This window comes from Miniopterus natalensis, chromosome 15 (assembly GCF_054644295.1).
Source record: "Miniopterus natalensis isolate mMinNat1 chromosome 15, mMinNat1.hap1, whole genome shotgun sequence".
NCBI classification, from domain to species: Eukaryota; Metazoa; Chordata; class Mammalia; order Chiroptera; family Miniopteridae; genus Miniopterus; species Miniopterus natalensis.
Genome location: NC_142095.1, coordinates 9,108,572 through 9,134,720, shown reverse-complemented (window position 1 = coordinate 9,134,720; position 26,149 = coordinate 9,108,572). Strand labels below are relative to the sequence as shown.

At 36.5% G+C, this 26,149-nt stretch overlaps 1 protein-coding gene across 3 annotated transcripts in view; it reads right to left on the bottom strand.

Moving 5' to 3' along the window:
- Positions 1 to 26,149, bottom strand: part of LRRFIP2 (LRR binding FLII interacting protein 2) — an 84,870-nt gene that overhangs the window by 9,639 nt on the left and 49,082 nt on the right. The window contains exons 16-23 of one of the 3 annotated variants that reach the window (XM_087824875.1): positions 22,440 to 22,484; positions 21,016 to 21,132; positions 19,401 to 19,472; positions 14,445 to 14,615; positions 9,633 to 9,725; positions 7,221 to 7,313; positions 1,270 to 1,371; positions 882 to 1,014 (exon numbers count right to left, since the gene is read on the bottom strand). In XM_087824875.1, coding sequence (XP_087681001.1) covers positions 882 to 1,014; positions 1,270 to 1,371; positions 7,221 to 7,313; positions 9,633 to 9,725; positions 14,445 to 14,615; positions 19,401 to 19,472; positions 21,016 to 21,132; positions 22,440 to 22,484 — 826 coding nt within the window. The remainder of the gene's footprint in view (positions 1 to 881; positions 1,015 to 1,269; positions 1,372 to 7,220; positions 7,314 to 9,632; positions 9,726 to 14,444; positions 14,616 to 19,400; positions 19,473 to 21,015; positions 21,133 to 22,439; positions 22,485 to 26,149) is intronic. The other 2 variants (XM_087824873.1, XM_087824874.1) reach the window with 2 other exon arrangements.

Genomic DNA, 26,149 nt, shown 5'->3' with positions numbered 1-26,149 from the left:
ATGATTTTTAAAATTAATTTATTTTTTAAAATATATCTTAATTGATTTCAGAGACAGAAAGGGAGAGGGAGGAGAGAAAGACAGAAACATCAATGATGACAGTGTCATTGATTCGCTGCCTCCTGCATGCCCCCTACTGGGGATCGAGCCCCCAACCTAGGCATGTGCCCTGACCAGGAATTGAACCTCAGACTCCTAGATCATAGGTTGATGTTCAACCGCTGAGCCACATCAGCCGGGCAAGATTATTTTTTAAATAAATAAAAGTAAGCTGATGATACAGTAACTATCTGTGTCATTTTCCTCCTGTACAGCAGGGTTCTTAGAGGAGGCCATTGGTGGGCACCTGTGTGGTTTCCTGAGAGAGGTGTCACTAGATTCTCAAAGGGTTAAATTTAAGAGATTTAGACTTTACGAGGCTCAGAAGCCCTGCTCTGGAAGTAACACTAATATCTACCTTCTTGGTCATCTGTTTCCTGCCTTAAGAAATGAGGTTGCAAAGAGCTATAAGAACCCTGGGATAAGTAGCAGAACACAGAACCAGATGCTCCAGGAAGATCATACTTGGAAAGTGGCCTACCAGCCCACTGGATCCCTGAGACGCAGGTTTTTATTTCATTGCAAAAGCAATGTGCTATCTCTAAGTGAAAAAGCAATGTGTGTATACCCACAGTGCTTCCACCCAAGGGACTTACAATGACCCAAATGCTGGTTTCCCAAGGTCAAGATGTCTGAAGACACTGTGCCCAGATTTCTTCCTGTGAAGGACCTAGATAAGACTCAGCCCTTGTGTTGTTTTTGTTTTCCAAGATGAGATATGAACAAGCTGGAAGTCTAATAGGGTCACATTAATCCAAGTAACATAGCAACCAATGTCTTACCTAGAGGACCTTCTCCTGCAGACTCCAAGACCTGAGCAGCTTCCTGAGACACCACAGTGATGGCTCCAACCACTGGCTCATGATTAACATCACCATTGGGAGTGCCGTCGGGGATTATAACTAAGCCATGTTTCTGTGGGGAAGGAAAAAAACCCACCATCAAAAAGACGGCCCACATGGAGGCAGTATGCTCTGTGACAACAGGTCTGCCACAGGTAAAACCTGGTGAGAGCCAGTTACACACAATACAGCTCTGTAGAAATGACTTAAACCTAACAAATGTGGGTTGAAGTGCAATTGCTGTGGTGTGTACGCATGCCAGGAAAGATGACAGACGAAAGGAAGGAGAAAGCGCTGAAGGACATGAGCTGTAGGCTAATTAACATACCTCTCCTGTCTTCACCGTCTCCTTCAGGTCAGCCAGCTCCTCTCTGAGCATATCTCGCTCATTCCTAAGGCAGGCAATGTACTCCTTCTGTTTCTCTAGGGCCTGGTTTTAGACAGGTAGTGAGGGAAAGAACGGCACAGAAAAAAAAGCAAGTGAAAGGGAGCAGAGAAGTACCTGAATCGAATCAAGATAAAGGCATAAAAGACAAGGCAGCATTTAGAAGCTTGGAAACGAGTAGTTAGAGATGGGAGGAAATACAAAGTTATATGGATATTCATCTGCAGAGGGAGTTTTAAATGCAACTGGTTAATCGTGCACAAATTCAACAAGCGTGCTTATCACATCAGGCAGGAAAGCAAATCTTTCTTTTCCAGTCAATGAAAGAAACAGGAAATGGAAAATGAAGGCAGCAGTAATATTAAAATAAAGTTGACCTTACTGTCTCCTTAGTACGTTTTTATTTGGTGAATCAATCAAACAAACAAAGCCCCCCCATTTCAACTAAAATAGTTTATTCAAAAATACACTTGACCTTTTTTGAGGGAAGAAAAAAAGTTCTACAAGAGAAATGACCAGTATACACAATGTATTTTCATTAAATATAGGCTGTAGTGACTTTTCTCCAAGTAGTATGGCAAAACATTCCTCAAATACTGCTTCATTAAAAATAGCTAGTTATGTCCGGCCAGCATGGCTCAGCGGCTGAGCATTGGCCTAGGATCCAGGAGATCGAGGTTCAATTCCCTGTCAGGGCACATGCCTGGGCTGCAGGCTCCATCCCCAGTGGGGGGCGTGCAGGAGGCAGGCGATAAATGACTCTCTCATTGATATTTCTCTCTCTCTCCCTCTCACTCTCTGAAATCAATAAAAATGTATTTAAAAATTAAAAATTTTTTTAAAAAGCTAATATTCAAAGGAATTCTCGAGAACTTATTTTGTTAATTTAATTAAATACAATTAAGAGTAATTTGGTTTTCTGATATACTTTCTTTTTTAAAAAAAAATATATCTTTATTGATTTCAGAGAGGAAGGGAGAGGGAGAGATAGAAAGAAACATAATGATGAGAGAGTCATTGATCAGCTGCCTCCTGCACGCCCTGGACTGGGGATCGAGCCTACAACCCCAGCATGTGCCCTGACCAGGAATTGAACTGCGATCTCCTGGATCCTAGGTCAATGCTCAATCACTGAGCCATGCCTGGCCAGGCCTGATATGCTTTCAAAATGTGAAAAAAAAAAAACAAAACAGTGACAAATACAGCCCACCTATAGTGGGTAGCAAATGTGGTTTTTGGAATCTGACTTTTGAGTCCTGGCACATAGTAACTTGTCTATGCCTCAGTTCCCTCATCTGAAAAAGGGGCAGGGGTAATAGCAGCACCCATCAGGTGGGCACAGGCTTAAAGGGGTGGTCAGTGTAAAGCCTCACCTGCTGTGCATGAGATAACAGGGAGGGCTCTGGAGAAGCCAGCTGGTGCTTCTCTTTGCATCTTCCCTGCCACAGCCTGAAACCCACAGCTGTCAGAGCTGAGGGGCAGTGCAGAAGCAGGAACACACTTTGGTCATCAGTAGCAAATCAAATCTACTCTATGTAATCAAATAGCCCAGACCTCAAAACATACCCAAGTTAGGCAGTCTATTCAGGGACCTGACAGCTGGGCCTTTCTCTACCCATTTGTTCATATATTTAATGTTTTCTGCCAACATTCCCATTAACCCAAGAAGTTCAACTACAACAGGTCACTTTCCTCTCAGTTTATTGGGGTGGCTAACTGCTTAGTAACTGGTTGCTGAGTAGTTGGACAATTTTTGAAACCATTACAATCATATTCTACAACCAAACTGGGAGTAAGTAAGGAAAGAGAGCAACTACCATTTGCGTAGCTCCAACTATATGGTAGGCACTGTTATATATACATATAATTATGCCTTTATATATATAATTTCTCCCTTACGTACCCTGTATTTTGTCTTATCTCCATTTCACGGATCAGAAAACTGAGGCTCAGAGAAGTTATATATTTTTTTGCCCAAAGTCAGAGTAAGTGGCAAAGCTAGAAAATGAATCCAATTCTTTTTGTTTCTGAAGCCCTTGCATACTTTTCCTATGTGACAGCACCACAAAGGCCACAATTATGTTCTCTTACTGTCGTCCCAGATGCTTCTGGAAAAGTAGTCCACGGGGCAAGTCCTACTCCTCCCTTACCCAAACTGCAACATCAATATCTTTCTTTCAACAACTGACACCGTATGCCACGGCTCAAGTCTGCCTGTGAATTAGTATGTTTCTCATATCATAAGGCATTACTCTAACACTTCAAGCTAACATTAACACTCCATTACATTAATGGCAATTGTGCGACTACGACAACACAGCACAAGCAATACTCTCCTGTCCATCGACAGTCGCTGGGTTAGATGTTTTTGGTTACTGGTGTCTGCATGCAGAGGTAAGCTGTGCATCAGCATACGTAACTGCGTCAGTGATCACGGTCACAACATGATCCATGTAAATACCACCACCGAACAGAAAAGCTCTCTCAGGAACCGACCCACGTGAAACTAGGAATTCCAGCGAATGCGTGAGCATGCCATTTGCTCCTCTCCCACATCTTACGGCAGTGGACTTTATCTTTACTTTTGGACTTTTTAATTTCATCTTCCCATAATTAGGGATGGGAAAATAAAATACATCCTGTTAAGTTCTCCAGTTTCACCACAAAGTTTGAAGAGAACTGAAATACCTTATAATTGGAGTAAATGTATTCATGCTGCATCTGAAACCCTCTGTATTACCTGACCGTATAACCACTGCCCTTGTGTTTCCATTCAATAATAGCTCCTATGGTAAATTTTTTTCAGGGGTCAAGTACATGCTTGTGGTGATCTAAATAATTCTTTATCCCTGACCTAACCTCAAATTCTAGTGTCAAGAAGCCTGAAAGATATGTATAACAGGCTGAACTTTGGGCAACAGCTTAACTCTATATAATTGCACAGTGGCACAAATATCTTTAGTCAGAATGGGAGTGAGTCCTATACTGGGCTATACAGATATATAAGCGCTTCATATGTATCTATTCTACACATGGTCACCTGGTACTTGGAACAGCCTTGGGGATAAAGGCATGAGCACTAGGATCAGTGAAGGAAGAACTAAAGAAAACTGAACTTTAATATGAGAATAATGGCCATGCTCCTTCATGAAGTTACTAACTTTAAATCTTGAAAATGAAGCTAGAGATGAGTGCAGTAGGTAGTCACTGGCCATGTTGGAAGTGGCTTTATTAGTCAAGGGAGGACCACATCACACGCATTGGAATGGCTACCACCAACAAAATAGAAAACAAATGTTGGTAAGGATGTGGAGAAGCTGGAACACTTGTGCCAAGCTGATGGCAACATAAACCGGTGCAGCTGCTATGGAACATAATATGGTGGTTCCTCAAAAAATTAAACATAGAACTGCCATTTTATGCAGCAATTCCACTCACAGGTATATTCCCAAAAGAAATGAAAAAAGGGTCACAAAAATATATTTACAAACTCATGTTCACAGCAGCATTATTTGAAACAGCCAAAAGGTGAAAGCAAACCAACTGTCTATCAACAGATGATTGGATAAACAAAATCTGGTATATACATACAATGGAGCATTACTGTCTTAAAAAGGACATCTGACACATGCTACAACATGGATGAACTTTGAGGATATATGCTAAGTGAAATAAGCGAGTCACAAAAAGACAAATATTGTCTGATTCCACTTATATGAGACACCTAGAGTCAAATTCAGAGACAGAAAGTAGAATGGTAGTTGCCAGGGGCTGGAGGGAGGGGTGGGTTTTGGGGGAGTTGTAATTTAATGGATATAGAGTTTCATTTCTACAAGACAAAAAGAGTTCTGTGGCTAGATGGTGGTGACAGGAGCACAACAATGTGAATGTACTTAATACCACCAACTAACTCTACACCTAAAAATAGTAAAGTTTACGTTATTTGTACTTTACCACAGGTTTTAAATTTTTTTTAATGTCAAAGAAGGGACAAACTATTGATACGTGCAACAACTTGGATGAATCTCAAGGGAATTATGCTGAAAGTAGGTAATTCCAAAAGGTTACATATTGTACAATTCCATTTATATAACATTCTTAAAATGGCAAAATTATAGAAATATCTATAGACTAGTGGTTGCCAGGGCTTGGAACAGGGTGGAGGAGGTAAGAGATATGGCTGTAAAAGGGCAACTGGAAAGATCCTTATAATAGTGATGAAAATGTTCTGTGTCTTGACTATATCAATCAAGGTCAATGTCCTGGTTGTCATATTGTGCTATAGTTTTGCAAGATGTTACATTTGGGAAAAACTAGGTAAAGGACATACAGGATCTCTTTGTATATTTTTAACAATTGCAGGTGAATCTACAATTACTTCAAAAATGTTTTAAAAGTTTAATTTTTAACAAAGCCAAAGGAATGCATTATTATATACCACAGAGAAAGAATATACCTCCTTATTCATTTAATAATTCCAAGAAAATTTAAAAGTCAAATAATTTATATCTTAACCATCAGCTCAGCTTTTCGGTAAGAAAAAAATTTGTTTTATTTTGAAGAGCTATTTTATTGGACTGAGGAGTTTGGAATTTTTCTATGGCTGGTTCAAAATAATAAGTTTAAAATACTGAAATAATTATACAAAATAGAAACTATGGGCTTGCAGATATGTGCTAAAGAAAATTATGTAAGTTCCTAGAAGAAACCCATCTAGACAGTGACCAGATTTTAACTAAACTGTCAAATTACCTACTCTGTGCCAAACATTTTTTCACACCTCATTTTAAATTTCTCAAGTGAAAATTTAAATAAAGTTGGTAGCTCACAATTTTCAAACTGTTAACAGAGTTGTTAATTTATACTCCAGAAGACTCTTCTAGTTTTGGGCAGAACTTTAGAAACTTGGTATTTAAGTATTAGGAACTCTAAAAGGTAGCTTTATTTCTTTAAAGCTTTTGGTCTAACCAAACTCTTCAGAGGTAATTTTGTTTCCCATGTGTTCATTAATGACAGGATAAGGTAAGGTCACTGGATGTGTGGAAAAAACTGGATACTAGACCACCCCTAACAATGGAGGTGTGATCCAGAGGGTCATGTCATGTCTATTTTAAGTGCTCTTGGGGATCTTTGCTACCTTTCCCTACCCCACCTAACCTATTCCCCCACCACAGCCCCTCCCTGACAAGGTATACCTCCAGCAGCTATGGCTATGCGGTACCCCAACTGCAGAACAGATAGCTCCTGCCATGAGGCGGGGCTGCCAAAGGCCACACGGGATGAACTGGTGGAACTCTTTTCAGTCTACTGTGTACGTGGAATCTACCTCAAGGGCTTAGCAAAAAAGCACGGAAGACTTTTTCCTCATCTGGGCCCCTGCTCTGGGGAGTTGTGAGGTTATAATTAGAGATGACGTCACGATCTGGCAGCTCTGGTAAATGACATTCCTACCCACTTCCGTAACTAAACTGATGTTAATCTCTTCCTATTTTACTAACCAAGGATTTATGGAATGCTAACAACCCTCCGAGGTCCCCACTCCTTATCCTCTTGCCTCTTATCCAAATTCTTGCAATGTAAGGATATAATGTTAGCCACAGAGCTTGAATTAAATGCCTGTGGCCGCTACTGGGTAAGAATACTGGAGAAATAAAGAGCAACTTCCTTAAAAGTTCCTATTGTAGGTTTCACAAGCCCAGAGGCAGCTGGAAGGAAGAGTTCTTTCCACACATAGTATCAGGTTTTCCCACAGAAGTTTCTGTCTTCTGCTTATTTCTCACTGTATAAATGCTAAAAATAGTCAAAAGGACAGACTTTTAGGCATCTCTAAGTTAAATTATATTGGTCTATTCCTCGTCGATGAACTTTGGAGCAAAGCCCAATTTCACCCATACCCTAATGCTTTTATCTTTCCAAAGAAGTGTCTCCTGCAGCTCAAACAACTCCTTTGTCATGGTGTCTACCTTCTGCTGCATACGATGATTCTCCTGCAGAGGCAGAGGGAGAGAAGTAATGAAAGAGCAAGAAGAAAAAGGGGGGAGGGAGCAAAACAGAACAAAAGCAAGCTGATAAAAAAACGTGAAGGGGGAATGTCGGTGACAAGAAAAGCGGGAGTTGCCAGCTAAAAGGAAAGATGACATCCAGTGTCTTGGAAACACGACTCATTGGCTCACGGCTAAGACAGTAAGTAAGGGGACTGGGAATAAGTGTTCCAACCACAGCTATGCGGCTGCAAGCAGCCAGGTTTCTGTGTACACACTGCTCCACATGTGGACAGGAAGACTCTTCCTGTGATAACTGCCCGTTTTCCAAACACAGAAAACTTACATTTCTAAAGAGGGAAATTCAGATTTGTTTATGATTCTTATCATAAAGAACAAGCAGTAGTTTAAACTTTATTTTCTTAAGCAGAACTAGAAAAATACAAGAGAGACATATCTTAGTTTTATCACTTTGAATTTCTGTTAGCAGAATAGATTATAGAAAGACCATCATGAATTATGAATGAACACACTCACATCGATGTTCAGAAAAACCAGAATTTAGTATTTGGTAATTCTTAAAGAACTCTTCTGTTTAGGCAATGATGCTCAATTGCCCTCTTATGTTTAACAGGTTTTCTTTTATGCATTACTGGTAAATTATCATCTCTTACTCATGCATTTCTTACCTACTTTACCATGCAATTCTGCAGACCAAAAAGCACTGTTTTGTCATACTCAATGTTTTTCAGTTATACATAAATATGGATATTAACATCTAAGAGATGTTAATTCTAAATATAAGAAACACCTAAAACTAATTTAACATTTTTAAAGTTTGTATACCCAGCACCCTGGGCTTTTAAAGAAACCACAGTGACAAATTACAGAAATCACACATTACAATTCCTCTTGAATGCCATCATCAAATTAAAAACTAGAACACTTGACTGATTCTAACTTAAGATACTGAATTTGAGAAGGAGGGCCCAAAGCAGTTTATTATTCTTTTGAAATCATAAAAGGGGAAAAGTATGTGTCTTAATTAGAAAAAGAAATAACACGTGGCTGGCACACTGACACACAAAACACAAAAGGACAGAAAGGGAGAGAAGCTCACACTTTTTTAAATACCAGCAGGAAACAGAATTTGGATAATGTGCTTCTTGCCATATATGGAAAAGCTAAGACAACTAACTTCCCATGTAATTTGATATTTTCAAAAGGTTATCTGTCTGCATTTAGAATTCACAAATTTTACCTGTTTTCAGCACACTAGTTTCAATTCAATTATTCTCAAGAATGAAAGTAACACAAAACCACATATAGAAAAACAGTCATTTATTTTCCTCCATTAAATGGTTTTTGAAGTCATTTACAGGGAGAGAGATTAAGTGAGACACGTGCCTCCATGGTGAAGGGAAAAAGAGAGGTGGGAGGTAGGTGTGGATGGAGGTGAAGGTGCCTGAGTGACCAGGGATGTGGGTGAGTGAGTGTGGTAACTGAGGCATCTTCTAGAGACCATTAAGAGGTGGCCTTCCTGATACTACTCATATGTCATCAACACTAAGTTAATGTTAGACCTCCTTGATAAACACACCAAGATTAGTGGGCAGGATCCCTTACCAACAAACTTAACTCCATACTTAGAAAAACCACCACCTCAGAAGGAAAAACCGCAATTAAAGAAAAACAGAAATGGCATGTGAGGTAGGAGGCACAGAAGGTTGATAAATGCTTTCAGAGCTCCCTTGGTGGCCCACACCGCTTCCCATTCCTAAAAGGTTGCCAACACTGGCCCTCAGAGTTCCTCTGCCAGCAGGAAGCTGAGCTCAGCATGGGCCAGCTTTTGCCTTTTTGCACATAAGAGGCCTCAATAATTTCTTATTTTCATTTAGCCACCTCAGAAATGTCTATCTCAGTGAAGATCAAGCTTCTTATTCCCCAAGAATCATGTTCCAAAGACAGCTTTTACTACGTCCCAAAGAATGATGGTACTCTGTAATCTTTCCCATTGCCCATTTCCTAAGATGTCTTTAGGAAAGAATGTATTTAGCAATAAAAGACAATTACAAAAGCTTCTATTATTAAAAGGGGGAATGTTTATAGGGTTCATTAATATTAATATTAATATTAATATTAATATTAATCGTTTAAGCCTGCCTTTATGTTTCATGTTTGTAAAATTGCAGGGTACAGCCAAATATGAAGAGACAAGTAGTAAATTCTCTGTGGCATTTTAACTCCCTTCCTTCTCAACACATACCCCATCCCATTCAATGTATTTTTTCCAAAATTAAGTATTCCCAGAGTTCATGCACATACCTCAATAAGCTCATCTCTTTGTCGAAGGCCTTCTTTAAGTTCATCCATTTTATGCTGCAGCACACTACACATATGTTTCTGCCTCTCTAACTCCTGTGATTAAACAAATGATACGGTTTACACAGGTAACAGCACACAACAAACTGAGACATCTACAATATAAAAATACAGAGGCTAAGTATGACCTCCAGAAACACACCTGAACTGCTGATGTATAGTAACTTAGAAAAATTCTGTGGTCTATGGAAAGGTACAGAAAATTTTAATTTTTCATCTTATAGGGTCATGTATCTAGAAAACCCAAACTAATCAATGGCAAAATTACTAGGAACAATGAGATGAATTAGTAAAGTAACAGGTTAAAAATTAGTGTACAAAATTCAGTATCTTCATAGATATAAATAAAATCAAGAGAGAAGATATAACACAATATAAAAAAATAAATCTGTAACATACATACATGTAAACTTACAAAAATATCCAAAATCTATATGAGGAAAATTATATAAAATAGTCACAGAAGACAGAAAAGTAGGATTGAACCAATGGAAAGGCATACCATCTTCTTGGATAAAAACACTCAATACAATAAAAACGTCAGTTCTCTCCCAAATTAATCCATGCATTTAATGAAGTCCACATAAAAACACCACCACTAGGTGTTTTTCTCATTAGAGCAAGACAAGTTGATTATAAAGTACATTTGGAAGAAAAACATAAGAAAAAATGGACAAAAAGCATGCTGAAAAGAAGAAAGCTACCCTCATTAGGTATTAAAATATATTATAAGGCCTACATAATGAAAATGTTGTTGTAATAGCTCATGAGTAGAGATCAATGGAGCAGAATAGACCAAAAATAGACCCAATTACAATATATTAAGTAGACCCAGTAGACAAATCTATTAACAACAAAACAAAAAAGCATCTCAAATCAATAAGGAAAAATAGACTTTTAAACTACTGCTGGTACAACTGGATATCCATATGAAAAAAGAAAACTGGAACCAGCCTGGCCAGTGTTGCTCAGTGGTTGAGCATCGACCTATGATCCAAGAGATTGAGGTTCAATTCCTGGTCAGGGCACATGCCCGGGTTGTGGGCTCAATCCCCAGTGGGGATGGTGCAAGAGACAGCTGACCAATGACTCTCTCATCAATGATGCTTCTATTTCTCTCCCTCCCTTCCTCTCTCTGAAATCAATAAAGATATATTGAAAAAGAAAAAAAAGAAAACTGGAACCAAACCTTGCACCATATACCAGGACAAATTCCAAATGGATCGAAAGTGTTCAGAAAGAAGGGGGGGGGGGGGCGCGCAACATGAGAGGGAGGGAGAGAGGGAACAGTTACAGCACTCGAGAAAAGATGAGTGAAACCAAGGAATGGGGAAAAAGTGACTCAAAAATCTACAAGCAAGAAGAGGAAAGAGATAATAAATTAGACTAAATAAAAATAAAAAATTTTGAATGGCAAAAGACACTACAAAGTAAAAAGACAAACTGCCAAAAAAATATTTACAACTTACATAAGAGACAAAAAGTTACTACCTCTCCATTATACCAAGTCTCTAAAACTAGAAAGAAACACACACACACAATTATACAGAAAAACAGACTAAGAAGGAGGAGAACTCACAGAAAAAAGAAGAAATTGCTTTGAACATGAAAAGATAATCAGATTAAGAGAAATATAAATTAAAATCATATTTCTCACTAAAACACCGTAAGAGTCCAAAACCTTGACAACATATTCAGGAAAGCACTATGAGGTAGGAAACAGGCCCTTTCCTACGTTTTGGTGGGAATACAAAATGCTATGACCCCTACAAAGGGAATTTGGCAGAATCTAGCAGCATTACCATACCTTTTGACCCCGCAAACCCACTTTCATGACTCCCCAAAATAAAAAAGGCCTATACATACATCATTTTTGCAGCACTATTTTTAACAGCAAGAGACTACAGACAACTCAAATGTCTATTAATAAGGAACTGGTGGGATAAACTATAGTATATCCACACAATGAAATAACTATATAGTGATTTTTAAAAATGAAGATCTCTGAAATCTTCAGAGAAACACTTAAACACATTTTTGATTGATAAGAGTTTTATAGCCAATAGTCTGAGAACAGGCATTCCAGAGAATAAATGTACTGACAAGGCATAGAGGGGTATTCAGTGTTTTGATACTAGAGCATAAGACCAGAGATAAGGCCAATACTCAAAATTCCTATCTTTTGGTACACTAAAAAAAATATTACCTGGTTGAAAATTAATCACTGAAGGTACTTGAACTTGAGGGAGTGAAGAGAGGATAGAAGAAGAAAAAAGAACATCTCTATATACTACAATCACATGGTGATTAAATCAAGGTGCAGAACAGTATTTACAGAAAGCTACTATTTTCTAAGAAATACATGCACATATATATTTGCACATATTTTTTGAATGGTAAGATATATATATATATATATACCTTCTTAGATCAAAAAATGGAAGAATATACCAGTAATTAAAATTTTTAAGGAAGGGAAATAGGGAATGAAAAGACAGATAGAACGTTGACTTCTTTGAATATATATTTTTTTGTTGATATGACTTCAGGTATATGTAAACGCTTTCTGTAACTATAAAAAAAAGTAAATTGAAAAGTAATTCCTTGTGGAAGCAACCCAAGTATCTACTGACATGTGAATGGATAAACAAAATGTGGCACTTATATACGTACAGTGGAATACTATCCAGGAAGGAAATCCCATCACATGCTACAACATGAATGAACCTCGAGAGCAGTATGCTAGAGAAATAAGTCAGTCATGAAAAGACAAATATATTAGTCCACTTATATGAGGTATCTAGAGTAATCAAACTCACAGAGACAAAAAGGACAATGGTGGTTGCCAGGAACTAAGGGTAGGAGAAAATGGGGAGTTTGTTTAGTAAGTACAGGGTTTCAGTGTTACAAGATGAAAAAGTTTTGGACATCTGTTGCACAACAATGTGAATATACTTAACATTCCTGAACTACATACTCTAAATGGTTAAGATGGTAAATTTTGTTATATGTTTTTTTACAATTAAAAGTAAAAATAATTTAAAAATAAAAAGTAAAAAAGCAATTTCTAAACACTGAAATAAATTGCAGTGAACCTAACTATATATCCAGTTAACAGCATAAGCACAAGGAAAGAAACTATTTCAAGTAACTTTTAAAAACAATGGTTGGACTATACATAGCCTAGCAGTAAAATAACCACCAAACAGAACAAAACAACAAGACATATAACTATTTTAAGTAATTATATCGTTGGTGGTAACGTTGGTATTGCTATTCTGGGTACTGTGGGATAAAGCAATGAGAATAGAATATAACATAATTACTATCATCCCCAGTGACTTTTGAGAACTGAGAATGGTAGTGTGGGAAAAAAGAGATATACATATGTAAGAAAGGAGAGGTTAAGTAAAAACCCTGGAGTCCTGAACATGAATGAGAACCACCAGCATAAACTCATATTTTGACTTTTTAAAACGTCTGTTTAATTATTTTTTAAAAATATCCCACATACATGTTCACTTGATACTAAAAAGGCCTATAAACAGTAAGGAGCTTAGTGGCAAGCACAGCCCTAGCACCCACGCTGTTTCACTAAAAGAGAGGTGGGGTTCCTCAGACAAAGAGCTGATTCCAGGTCTGCAGCAGGAAACACACCAGACGAGCCTGGCGTACCTGCTGGTGCTAGAGAGTGAAGAAGCCGTCAAATGCAGACTCATGTCAAAATTACTTGGGAATCAACCTAACAGAGTTCACATTAGTTAAAGGTCAGACAATATGAAAATCAGTAAGAATAAAACCTATAATTGACTGAAATCGTCAAATGTTGAGTACTTGACTTTGTAATATTAAAAACAACAAATAATGGATGACTCTGAAAGAATGCTAAACAACTAATTCTTTATTTTGAAAACTCCTAAATAAAGTAAAAGAATTAAGTCTTTATCTCACCTTTCCTATCTAAATGGTCTCATCAGACCCAGACCTGTGAGGCTCAGTGGTTGAGCGTAGATCCATGCACTAAGAGGTTGCCGGGGGTTGCAGGCTCACTCCCCAGTAGGGGGCATGCAGGAGGCAGCTGATAGATGCTTCTATCCCTCTCTCTCCCTTGTTTCCTCTCTCTCTAAAATCAATAAAAACATTTTTTTAAAACTGTCTCATGTGAGTCATTGAGATAAAGCGACGTTTCTCTTTAAAGATGGAGTTACGCTTTAATTTTCCATCTGCACATTTTTAGAATATAGCTTACAGACCTCTAAAGAAACCATATGTTGATTTCTGACCCACATCTCCACAATGCCATTTCTAAATTATTTATTAAAAATTTCTTTCCAATCATTTAGAAAGCAGGTTCTCTTGAAAAATGGGGAAGGAGGGAATAAAAAATGAACCATTGCACTGAAAGTCTTTGAAGCTCTGTAGAATTCCAGCCAGTTAAAACAGGAAGAAATAAGTAATTAACTGCAACTGTCCCAATTAAGAGATAGAAAATAAAGATAAAACTTGAGTTCCATTCTATTTTCAGAAACTAAAGGAAGTCATAAGCTTTCCCTTAATAAAATAAATCTTATAAAAATTTAAAAAGAAAAAAACTTTAGAACCTGTTATTCTGTTAATTTCCTTAAAACCAACAGGTTTTGACAGAAACATCATTCCCAGGTATGCTGAATTTTTCTGTTAAGCCCAGCACTTTTTAAATGGCAAGTTTTAATTTTCTGACCTGAGAGAAAGGCATAACACAAGATGAGCCGTTACCTTTGATTTTTCTTCATTTTCTCTATAAAATTCCGCCATCTGTTCCTCTTGTTCTTCAATAACATCCTTGAGGGTGTCTACCTGGTAGATCAAATTGTTCTTCTCATTGTCTAACTGTGCATTAGAAACCATGGCTTTCTTATACTTTTCTTCCACTTCAGACAAAGACTCCTAGAAGAAAGTCAAAGTCATCAGCCTGATACCTAGAATATGTTTGTTGCCTATATACAATACATAACAGGAAACAATAGCACTGGCACAAATACATGAAGATGCGACCTTTGCAAAACACAAGCAGTCTGGGGCACTCCGTGTTTAGCAACATGCACATGAAACAGGAGGACGATGAGCCAATAATGCCATTCTAAGAACTTTAAACGCTCCCTGCTGTCCACGGAAAGAAAACAAGCAGCAACACAGCCCCTGAACACTGAGAAGGTGTATAGACAACACATATTTGTAAGAGTCACAAAATGAAGAATCATCACTGTTTTCAGAAATGTCACTCTTGTAGTTTTTAACAACAAGCTGTTTGGTATTCAGAATGCGATGATAAAATAGAATGCAGCCTCACTTTACACAAGTAAACTTCATACTCATTTGAATTTTACTACTTCCTGGACATCTGTTTTCAGTACTTCCCTGGACTGCATAATGATGCTAATGTAAATAAATGTATAAACATTTTTTCTAGCAATTATTCAAATTTTAGTCATTTCAAAATAAGTAAACAATATAAAAATGATTACTAATAAGAGAGCTACTACATCCTGGCCGGTGTGGCTCAGTTGTTTGGAGTAGTGTCCTATACACCGAAAGGTGGCAGGTTTGATTCCCAGTCAGGACACATACCCAGGTTGTGGGTTCAATCCCTGGTCAAGGCGTGTGCGGGAGGCAACTGATCAATGTTTTTCTCTCACATCGATGTTTCTTTCTCTCTCTTTCTCCAAAATCAATTAAAAAAATCTTTTAAAAAAATACAAGAGCTAAAACAAAATACCTGAAATTTTATATTCTTCTAAATTTTCTGTGTAAAGTAGCTTATAAGTCTGTTTTTGAATAACTATGTCTAATTTGATTCATTATTACTGCCTGGTAACTTTTTTAAAAGAAAAAATATTTCACATAGAAAAAGTCATCACTGCTGGAAATAAATTCAAAAAATACTAATGCAAGTGTTTATCAAACCAAATCAATACTACAGAAATGAGAGCCCAGAACACTTATATTTATGATCAATTCCTTTTTGACAAGGGCACCCAGGCAACTCAATGGGAAAAGAATAGTTTTTTCAATAAATAGTGGTGGGACAAATGAGTATCCACATGTGAAAGAATGAAGTTGGACTCCTATGTCATATCATACTGACAAAAATGAACCCAAATGGATGAAAGACCTAAATATAAGAGCTAAAACTATAAAGCTCTTCAAAGAAAACATAGCAATAAATCTTCATGAACCTGGAGTAGGCAATGGTTTCTTAGATATGATACCAAAAGACTGGTAACAAAAGAAAAAATAAAAATTTTAAATGTTTGTGCTATAAACAGTACCATCAAGAAAGTGAAAAGATAACCCATAGAATGGAAGAAAATATTTATAAATCTTATGTCTGATAAGGGACTTATATCCAGACTATATAAAGAATTCTTACAAATCAATAATAAAAGACACATAATTCAATTTTAAAATGGGCAAGGATTTGAATATATATTTTTCCAAATGGACAATAAGCACATGAAAACATGCTCAGCATCAATAGTAATTAGAGAAATGCACATCAAAACCACAATGAGATACCATTTCAGACCTACTGAGATAATAGCTATAATATATAATATGGGGGGAAAAGGGGGATTCACAAGTATTGGTGAGGATGTGGGAAAGCTAGAACCCTCATACATTGCTGGTGAGAACATGTAGCTGCTTTGGAAAACAGTTTGGCATTCCTTAAAATGGTAAACGTAAAAACATCGTATGAACTAGCAATTCTATTCCTAGGATTCTACTCAAGAGAAATGAGAAGATATGTGTATACAAAAATTTGTACACAAATATTCATAGCAGCATAATTCAAAATAGCCAAAAATAGGAAACAACCCAAATGCCCATCAACTGACAAATGTGATAAATCCATACAATGGAATATTACTAATACACATAAAAAACACAAAAATATAAAAAATACACACACATACACCCCACAGATACATGTTACAACATTGATGAATTTTGAAAACATTAAGCTAAGTGAAAAGTCAATCACAAAAGACAACAAATAGCATGATTCCATTTATATAACATGTCAGAACAGGCAAAGTCCACAGAGAAAGAAAGTAGATTAGTGGCTACTCAGGGCTGAGTGTGAGTGGGAGAGAAGTGGGGAATGACTGATAATTAGTATGGGGTTTCTTTTTGGGGTAATAAAAGTGTTCCAAAGTTGGGTTGTGGTGTTGGTTGTACTACTCTGTAGCTATGCCAAGACCACTGAGTTGTGTATACTTTAAATGGATAAATTTTACAGTATATGAATTATATCTCAATAAAGACACACACACACTCTTAATGACATTTCACAAACTAGGACTGTATTAACAGGCAACATTTATACTAGAATTGGGAACAAATATAACCCAAATAACAAATATAAGCAAAGTCAATTGTATAATAATTTAAATATAGTAATATCTTAATATAATACAGAATTTAGAATGATTCTGATTCATCTTAAAGGCTAATAGCATTCAAAGTCCTCCTCACAACTCAGTCCATATAAAATGGGGAATAACTGCATGAACACTAGAAACTGAGACAGTTCAAGCAGTAGATGCAAGACACAATATATAACACAAGAAATTTGACATAAAACTTATGTAATGTACTCTTCCTTTAAACAAGACCACAGACAACTGTTTTACATTTAAGTATCAAGGTAGTTTTAGTGATTTCTATCTAGCTTACACAGTGATACCCATTAGGAATTAGTTTTACTTAAATGTGTCTAAGGCAGTGATTTTGAAAGTGTGGGTTCTGAACTAGCAGCAACAGCATTATCTGGGAATTGAATAAAAATCCAAATTTTCTGCCTGGTTGGCGTGGGTCAGTGGATGAGCGTCGACCCATGAACCAGGAAGTCACAGTTTGATTCCCAGTCAGGGCACATGCTCTGGTTTCAGGATCGATCCCCAGTAAGAGGCGTGCGGGAGGCAGCAGATTGATGACTCTCATTGATGTTTCTATCTCTCTCTCCCTCTTTCTGAAATTTAAAAAAAAAAAAAAAAAAAAAAGCAAGCAAATTTTCAATCCCATCCCAGATGCACTGAGTAAGAAAATCTGGGAGTAGGGTCCAGCAGTCTGTGTTTTAACAAGACTGAGGTAATTCTGGATGGGGGAAAGCACCCAAAGGCAGACATACTTAATAAAAAACAAAAAACAACAACAAAGTCATAAACAATGACCCAGTATCCTTTTTAATAGGATCTGGATATATCACACCACCATGCTTCATCATCAATCAGATTTTTTTTTAATGACTTTTCTTCCACTTCAGTCATTTCAAGGATAAATAAAACCTGAAGTCATGTTCAATTATACGCTGACCATAAATTAAGAAAAGGTATCTTATCTGTTCACAGTCTTCAAAAAAATGCAATAAATGGTAGATCTAAAGGTGAGAAAAACATTTTAAATAAAATAAAAGCAATAAAAATGCCTGAGTGGCTTGCCTGCTGTCCTGATACATTATATTACACCAGAGACTTAATATGAGCATATGTATTTAATTCTTTTCCTTGATCTAAGATATTTCTAAAAGTCTCATCTTGAAAGCCTTAAAAGGGGGCGTGGGGAATAAATCCTGAGAATTGGGGCAATAAGACTAAATGAGCATATCAGTGTACTAACTGTAATTCTCCTGATGTCACTGAACACCTGGCACTGTCACACCAGAGCTTCCAGGCTTCCTTCAAGGGCAGTCTCCACAGGACTTCCCACCCTGTCTGGTCATGAGTCTCAACTCCAAGTTCCTTATGAACAACACTGCCTGCATGAAGATTCTGGCTGGCAGCTGGGCTACCTCACACCACACAAGGGAAGCAGATGAAAGCTTTGCCCATTAGCGCCACACTTTGTCCTTTGGATAACCTGAGTCACCTTTCTGAATGCCTTGCTTACACGTTTTAGAAGTCTATTGTGTTTTCCTATCTCAAATAGGGGCATGTGTGTGTTCAGAGGAACTTAATTTCCTCTCATATTAGGCTTGAACTTCGTAATAAAACATGGGAAGACCATAATAATCAAGTGCCATTTACAACCAAAGTGCCTGCCTTGCATGGACACTTGTACTGAAAACCGGTAGTCATCCTTGTTTGGAAGAGATAAGGCCCATTTAAGTTGATCTCCAAATTCTTTAAGGCACTGAATCTGTGTAATCCTTTCTGACCTATAGGTTAAAAACAAGAAAGAAAGAAAACACAGGCCTCATGCTTCAGGCTCCTTCCTCCAGAGGGAATACTTATAATAATGCTTATATATTTCTTCCTCCTGCCTTTAACATTGACTGAATTTGGTGACAGAAACAGGCAATCCTCTCTCATTTAGCTTGGAAGAATTTTAAGGTCAGTTCTCAGTTAAAAAAATATTCTCAGAATACTTTTTAGGTGTTTGCCCAATTCAATATTGTATGGCTAAGACATAAGGGACATTCAAGTCTTTTACAAGGTTTAAAAACTGTAAGGTATATTACTGAATAGTACAAAAACCATATACTAAACATTTAAACATAAGCGGAGACTAAAAGTTCACCTTTCCTATGCACTGCAGGCTAAGCACATGCTTGAAAGACGAACGCTGTTAGTAAAGCTATGTGCAGTGGGGTTAATAAAACTCGTGAAGCCACCATTACCAACACTTCTGCATACAGACAGCATGCTTGGGCTACAGAATGGGCCCTGATACCTTTAGTTCTTTAAGCCCCTGCATGTATCTCCCTTCTACATCCTGTATCTGGTCCTTAAGGTCATAGATATCCTGCAGAACATAGGAATGAACCATTGCATAAAACCATCCACAAATATATCTTAAACCTCAAAGAATTCAGATGAAAATGTGAAATGCGTATGAATAGTACAGACTAAAAGCAAAAAAATCAGAGTGCACGAACTTAACTGCCACTCCCAACCACTACAAGGGGCAAGCAGATCAGGTGACAGTGGGGCTGAAGAAGGCATGGAGTAATGTACCTAACGAGTTAAAACATTTTCTTGGCATTAACCCATGTTGAAAGAGCATTAGCAAATGGGGGTGGGGCTGTATATAGAAAAAAGAAAACTATATAACACTTTAACATACAAATTTAAAAATTTTATAAATCATTTAAATATGTAGTAAATTAATTCTGAGCAGCAAACTTTACTGACTCATGCAGAAGCTTTTGAAAATGTAATAAATGGATATGAAAAAAGTTTTCTTTCAATAACCTGGTTACCGATCACAATTAATTTGGGAGAAAGAAAGTAAAGGGAGGAAAGTTAAACACAAACATTTTGACACAATGTCAAATGAGAGAGTCTATCTTAAGAACACCATTTAAATGTTGAGAAAAGCACTTGTTCCAAATGTTACCATAATCCTTATAAGAAAAGTGAAGCAGATTGAATTTTAAATGGAAAATACTGTTTCTCTTATACCTGGCCCTGCTACATAAGGTCTATTCTGGATGCTTGATTTAGGTGGGAAATAACTGCCCCAGGGCCCTAACCACAAGTCTGCAATTACAGGCAGGATCAATTATCCAAGGCTGATACACACAGTCTCTGTATTATACTTCCTCTGCCCCCTACATTCCCTTCTTGGTGAGTCTGTCTGTCTTTTATTCATTGATTCATTCAACAGAGATTTAGTGAGGGTCTATTACAAACTAGGCACTAAGATACAAAAATCTCATTTCTTTCAAGGAAGTCATTCTCTTGAAGAAATAGAAATAAACAGGAAGCACAAGCAAAGTCTGAGGCTGGGAAATGGCAGGGTCCACAAACAGACATTCAAATAAATACATTTTGAAGGTCCCCATCTTTCAAATTAAATGGTTGAAAAGAATGGAGACTCAAATAAACTTTAAATTACTCAGGTATTTCTGTTATCTCAGATATTATTATATTTGTCTTATCATGAAAAATCGAGAGATAACTGTATTCAAGCAGCCAAATAATACCATAATGGCTCAAAAGACTAGTAATTCCCAGAGTCTGGTTCCTTGTCCACCCACATATTTTCCATTTAAAGTATGGCCAATTATTTCTGACAGAATTACTTTTACATCCATTTAAAAATTAGCAGAACTCATTCCAATATCATCAAAAGTTCAGGAAAGAGAACAGAAAGAATTAACGAATCTCCTTCTTTTCATACCAAAGTCACATTCTTAAACCGTATTAACAATTTTCTTTTAAAGAACTCATACTCCTTTTCTTTCTACTGAATCACATTAAATGTTAAATAGTTCCAGGATACTAGTATACTGCAAAGAAGCCAAAAAATTGTTTTTAAAAAGCCAAACAAAATTTTGGTTTACCCGCAATTCACTTAATGAGGTGTCTGGATCTATTAAGCTGCTGGTGTCCCCGCTTCCTCGTCTGGATGAGTTTCCACTTAGAGGGGTTGTTGCTGAGGCAGAATTTCGAGATGAAGGCTAGAGAAAAGAAATACGACACTTCTAAGTCTTGTTTCTTTAAAAATGTTTGCCGTGGAAACTAAAAAAAGAGGCAGGGTGGTAAAGGAGATCTAACACACTGTGGGTGAGAAGTTACCAAGTGCAACCTACAGGCAATTCAGGTTGGCTTTGGGGAGGGGTCCTGTTCAAACATTTTACTGGAATCTAGAATTCATAATAACTAAGAAGGGAATAGTTGGTGTGAGAGTTGTTTCTTAAATTTATCTTTGCTACACTGTAAACAATACTGGGGTGAGCACATCAGATTAATTTGAAAAGTTTTCGAATTTTGTAACTGGTATGCTAATCAGCAGTCCTGTTTAGTTCCTGAAGCTGCTTCTTTAGGATTTTCTCTTTTTCTGATATTTTGTTAATAAAAGTTGGACATACTATTTGCACCTGAGAGCAACAACACCATGTATCACTATGACTTAGACTATTCTTCCCACAAATAGTTTAAATGGGAGATTATGCTGTTGGATTAATAAATGGCATAGATCTGAACTGTACAAAATAGTAGCCACTAGCCACGTGTAGCTACTGAGCACTTGAAATGTGATTAGTCCAAGTTGAGATTTTTTTTTAAAGTATAAAATACATACCAGATTTCAAAGGCTTAGTACAGAAAAAACAATGTAAAATATCTCAATAAATTTTCACATTATGTTGAAAATATTTTGGTTAAATAAAATATATTATTTAAATTCATTTTACCTGTTTCTTTTACTATTTTAATGTAGCTACTAGAAAAGTTAAACTCACATACGTGGCTTACATTGGTGGCTTGTATGATATTTCTATTGTAATCCTAATAATTTCCCTAAATGACTATCAAAAAATACTTCTAGAAGAAAGTTAGACTTTGACACAAAGTGACTCCCAGAAAAAAATTTATTTTACTTCAAAGAAATAATTTATCTTAGAGGGGGAAAAAAAAATCTCAGTGTGTGTCACCACCATTCCTAAAGACACTTCATCTGAAGACACTTCATCTGCAGCATTTTATGGTTTCTTCTCAGGATCAAATTCTAGAGAAATGAAAATCAAAATAACAGCCAAAAGCTTAGGAGGTGACATTCAGGGAAATAAAATGCAGTGTCTTTTCTTCCCAGTGCTTCACATGATTCAACCTCAGAGGAATTCGGAGGTCAATGACAGGAAATAGATGAAGAGAAGAAGAGCAACTCCATTGGTTCAATTGTAGTAAAATAAAGAATGAAACAGTAACAGAAAGTAAGTTCAATAGACCTTGAGAATTTCATTCCCTTAGGACTTCCTATACTCACTCTTGTGTAATTTTCAGCATACTGTTTGTCAGATTTTTCATCCAACTAGAAAAGAACAGAGATAAAAATCAGGAAAGATGCTTAGGCATGTTGATTTTTTTAGGGGGGGGGAAATTGACCTCATTTGAGTTCTCAAGTTCAACTGATGTTTGGAACCTAAAAGTAAACACACTAAAACTGAAATAAAAGTTGAAATACATAAGACAAATGTCAAGAACTTAAATTCTTACCCCAAGGAAGACATGAAGTTAAGCAAGCAAGCTATCCTTTAGCAAAAGTTTTCAACGTTTAGATAGATTTTCTTTTCACTGAATTTGAACACATTAAGGAAAACTAAACATAAATTTAAGTTTTAGTATTGCAAATGTTAATACAAAAAAAACTTGTACACACCAACAGGAAAAGTCTGATACAACCAAAAGCCAAAAACTTTGTTATCTAAACATTATTAGGACACATAAATAAGACTAGTACACTTAGCCAAAAAAAGTTCAGAGTGGGCTAAAGCATGTTAAATATATCATCAAAAAATTTTCCCCACACCATTAAAGATTCAGTTGTTTGTCTTTTTGTTTTGTTTTGTTTTTGGGTTTTCTTTTTGATCATACATGCACACATGTGGAAAAAAAAAATCAAACAGCACAACAAAAGAGTATGTGAAATAAGCGTCTCTCCCTCCCACATCATATCCTGACCTCCAATTCTCACTCCAAGGGTAACCATCCCCCAAGCCTTTAAAAAATGCCAACAATAGTATCCCAAATACATTCTGTATCTTCTTTTCCCCCTTATCAAGTTTCAAAGATTAGAGGAAGTACTTCTTTTTTTTCATAGCATTTATTGCTTCCCGACCCCATGATGTTTATTAATTTATGTCTGACCTCTCTCTTCAATGTAAGCTCTATGTCTGTGTTCTTTTCCGTATCCCTAACACCAAGAATAGCCCCTGGCACACAGAGGGACTCACAGTTTGTTGGATGAATGAAAAAATGAATCATACCCCACCTGGACTTGTACACCGACCTCTATCTTAACAGCTGCACATATCCTGTTATCTGGACATACCATCACTGAGTTACCCTATCTGCTGCTGACAGGACTTCAGATTGTTTCAGTTAGACAGTGTTTCAAGAAGTGGGTACCTTAAGGTTAGTCCAAAACCCTGACTTTACAGCTGAGGAAAGAGAAATTCAGAGGTGAAAGATTTTGCTGAAGGTTGAACTACTACTAAATGTCAGAACTGGATCCAGGTCTCAGTTTTGTGAATTTTAGCCCAGTATTCGTCTTATTTACCTCCATATACTGTCCCGACTACCACTGGAGGGGGGGAAAGTCCCATAAAAATTAATTACGTAAAAGTACACCCAGACTCCAATTATTAGATCAACCCTCCCAGCCCAATCCAGAGAAGAGATTTGAAAACCTTCATTATCGGTTAATTATCAAAACACAAAACGTCATTATTTCTGGTTCTATTCAGATCACTTCACTCTAACTTCCTCGTATTTGAAATTTTTTGTCTTTTCCATGACCCACATTTATCATATCCATTTTCTCAGTAAATACCTTTCATTATGAGCACTGTATCAACAATATAAATACTATCTTAAACTTTGAACTCTTTTTGTTACATCTTGCTGTAATTCTCTAAAAAGGAATTTATTTCGGTTCACTCTTATTTTTTAAAACTACATACAAGATGTTTTATAACAATCAGGCAATGACAGTTCATATATTGGCAATTTTTGCCATAAAAAAGAATAATCTTTCATTGCATCTATACTGGTAAAATACATTGCTATTATTCAATGTGTTGCTCTTTACAATGAAAGAAACACGACATCTGAATAAAATGCCTTCATTTCCTCAATGTACTCCCAACTCTCTTCTACTAATGAATTAAGGAGAAAAACAAATAGCATTCAGAAACATTCTTGTAGGTCAATTTGAAATCCTGTCTCATATACCCCCCTCACAAAAATGACCCCCAAACCCATCCATTTTTTAAACTTACATTTGAGAGGTTGCATCACTGCACTAGTCCATTGCAATGCTGATTCTACTGCTTTCACTCTCTTCTGACAGATCCCAAATGTCGCAACATAAACTGGTGATGTGCCAAACCTCAGGGATTGTAAAGCCAGCAAAAAATGCCTAGAGCAGCCATGCCGCAGTCCAGTTATTTTGGCTGCAGTGACTTGGCCAGAGACTCTTCAGTTCCCACTTCTCAGCCTTTGTGCATTCTCAACAAAATGCTAGCTAAAAGCCCCGGTGCTCTAATAGCCAAGAGGTCTACACAGCTACGTTGCCCAAAGAGTCTGCCAGATCCTGAAAAGGCTTTTTAAGTGGAATAAAATTTAATTGTGTTTAATATATGAAAGTATAAAATAGGCAACGGTAGTAAAAGGGTACAAACCTTCAGCTGTAAGATGAATGAGGGTGGAAGATCCAGTGTAAAACATGGTGACTATATTTGATTTTCTAAACTGTATATAAACAACATGGAAAAAATGAGCATGCACTAATATAAAAAATGATTATAGTGAGTGAAAAATCAGAAAGCAAAGGCTATATGTACTATATAATCACAATTCTGGAAAACAAGCAAATTAAAGTGCAATAGTGAAAAATAATAAAAATAAGTCATCTAATTTCTAAAAAAAAAAAAGTAAGTGGCTAATAAAAAGGTAGCTTAAAAAAAAAACTAAGCAAAGCTTTTATTTTCCCCTAGTAAGGCTTTCAGGACTTCTTCATTAATAATGACTATAGCCTACTATTCTCAAAAAATTTCAAGTAAATATTATGCCATTGAGCTCTTAATTAAATAGGTGATTTCCCGATCAAGAAAAGGGTATTTTTCTCCTTGATAGTTATAAATACAGTTAGCTAACAGGCTTGTAGTATTTCATATTAGTATTAATGTGCAAAAAGAATACATGATGGCAAACTTTACATTCCAATTTGAATGCTGAAAGTTCAAACACTAACATTTTTCTTAAAGGATTTCAAATTATCAACTAGTAAACAAAGTCGTAAATATCTTTCCCATATTTCAGTGATAAATGCTTCTGCCTTATTTATGTCTGGAACATCCGAAAATGCTTTGCTCTTGACATTATATAGAGTGTTTTTTCTTGAAATCTAAACTCCTTGATGATTTCTTAAAATTAGCACACATGAGAAGTATTTCTTAGAATATATATCTTGACAAATCTTTGAAACTGTTTTTTCGTCAAAGATATTTATTATTCTCTGATTAAAAGGACCTTTAAGTTTTATTTTAGCCTACTTAGATAATTTAAAGTATTTATACTATAGTTTGTTTAATGTAGTCATCAGATTATAATCCTGTTAACTTCTAATTTGTATATACTGACTTGATAATGCTATTCAAAAATTGTTTGGGGAAAAAAAGATCTGATTCTCCAAGAACAAAAGGGAAGGGAACAATTAATTTACACTCTCCTGAAGCAAAACTGGCCAAGGATTCCATTCAGAAATGGTCTAATTCTTATTAACGATCAGTAAAACTGAAATTAGCACATTTACATTCTTTTCCTTTAATCCAGCCTGACCTAAAGGCCAGAAAGAAAAACCGTGTAGAAAACAAGAGGCTAGAGTGACCATAAATACCGTATAAATTAGAGCCTGGCACCCTTTTTCAGAGCATCCTATACACATATATTTGATCCACAATGGAGAAGCCAGAA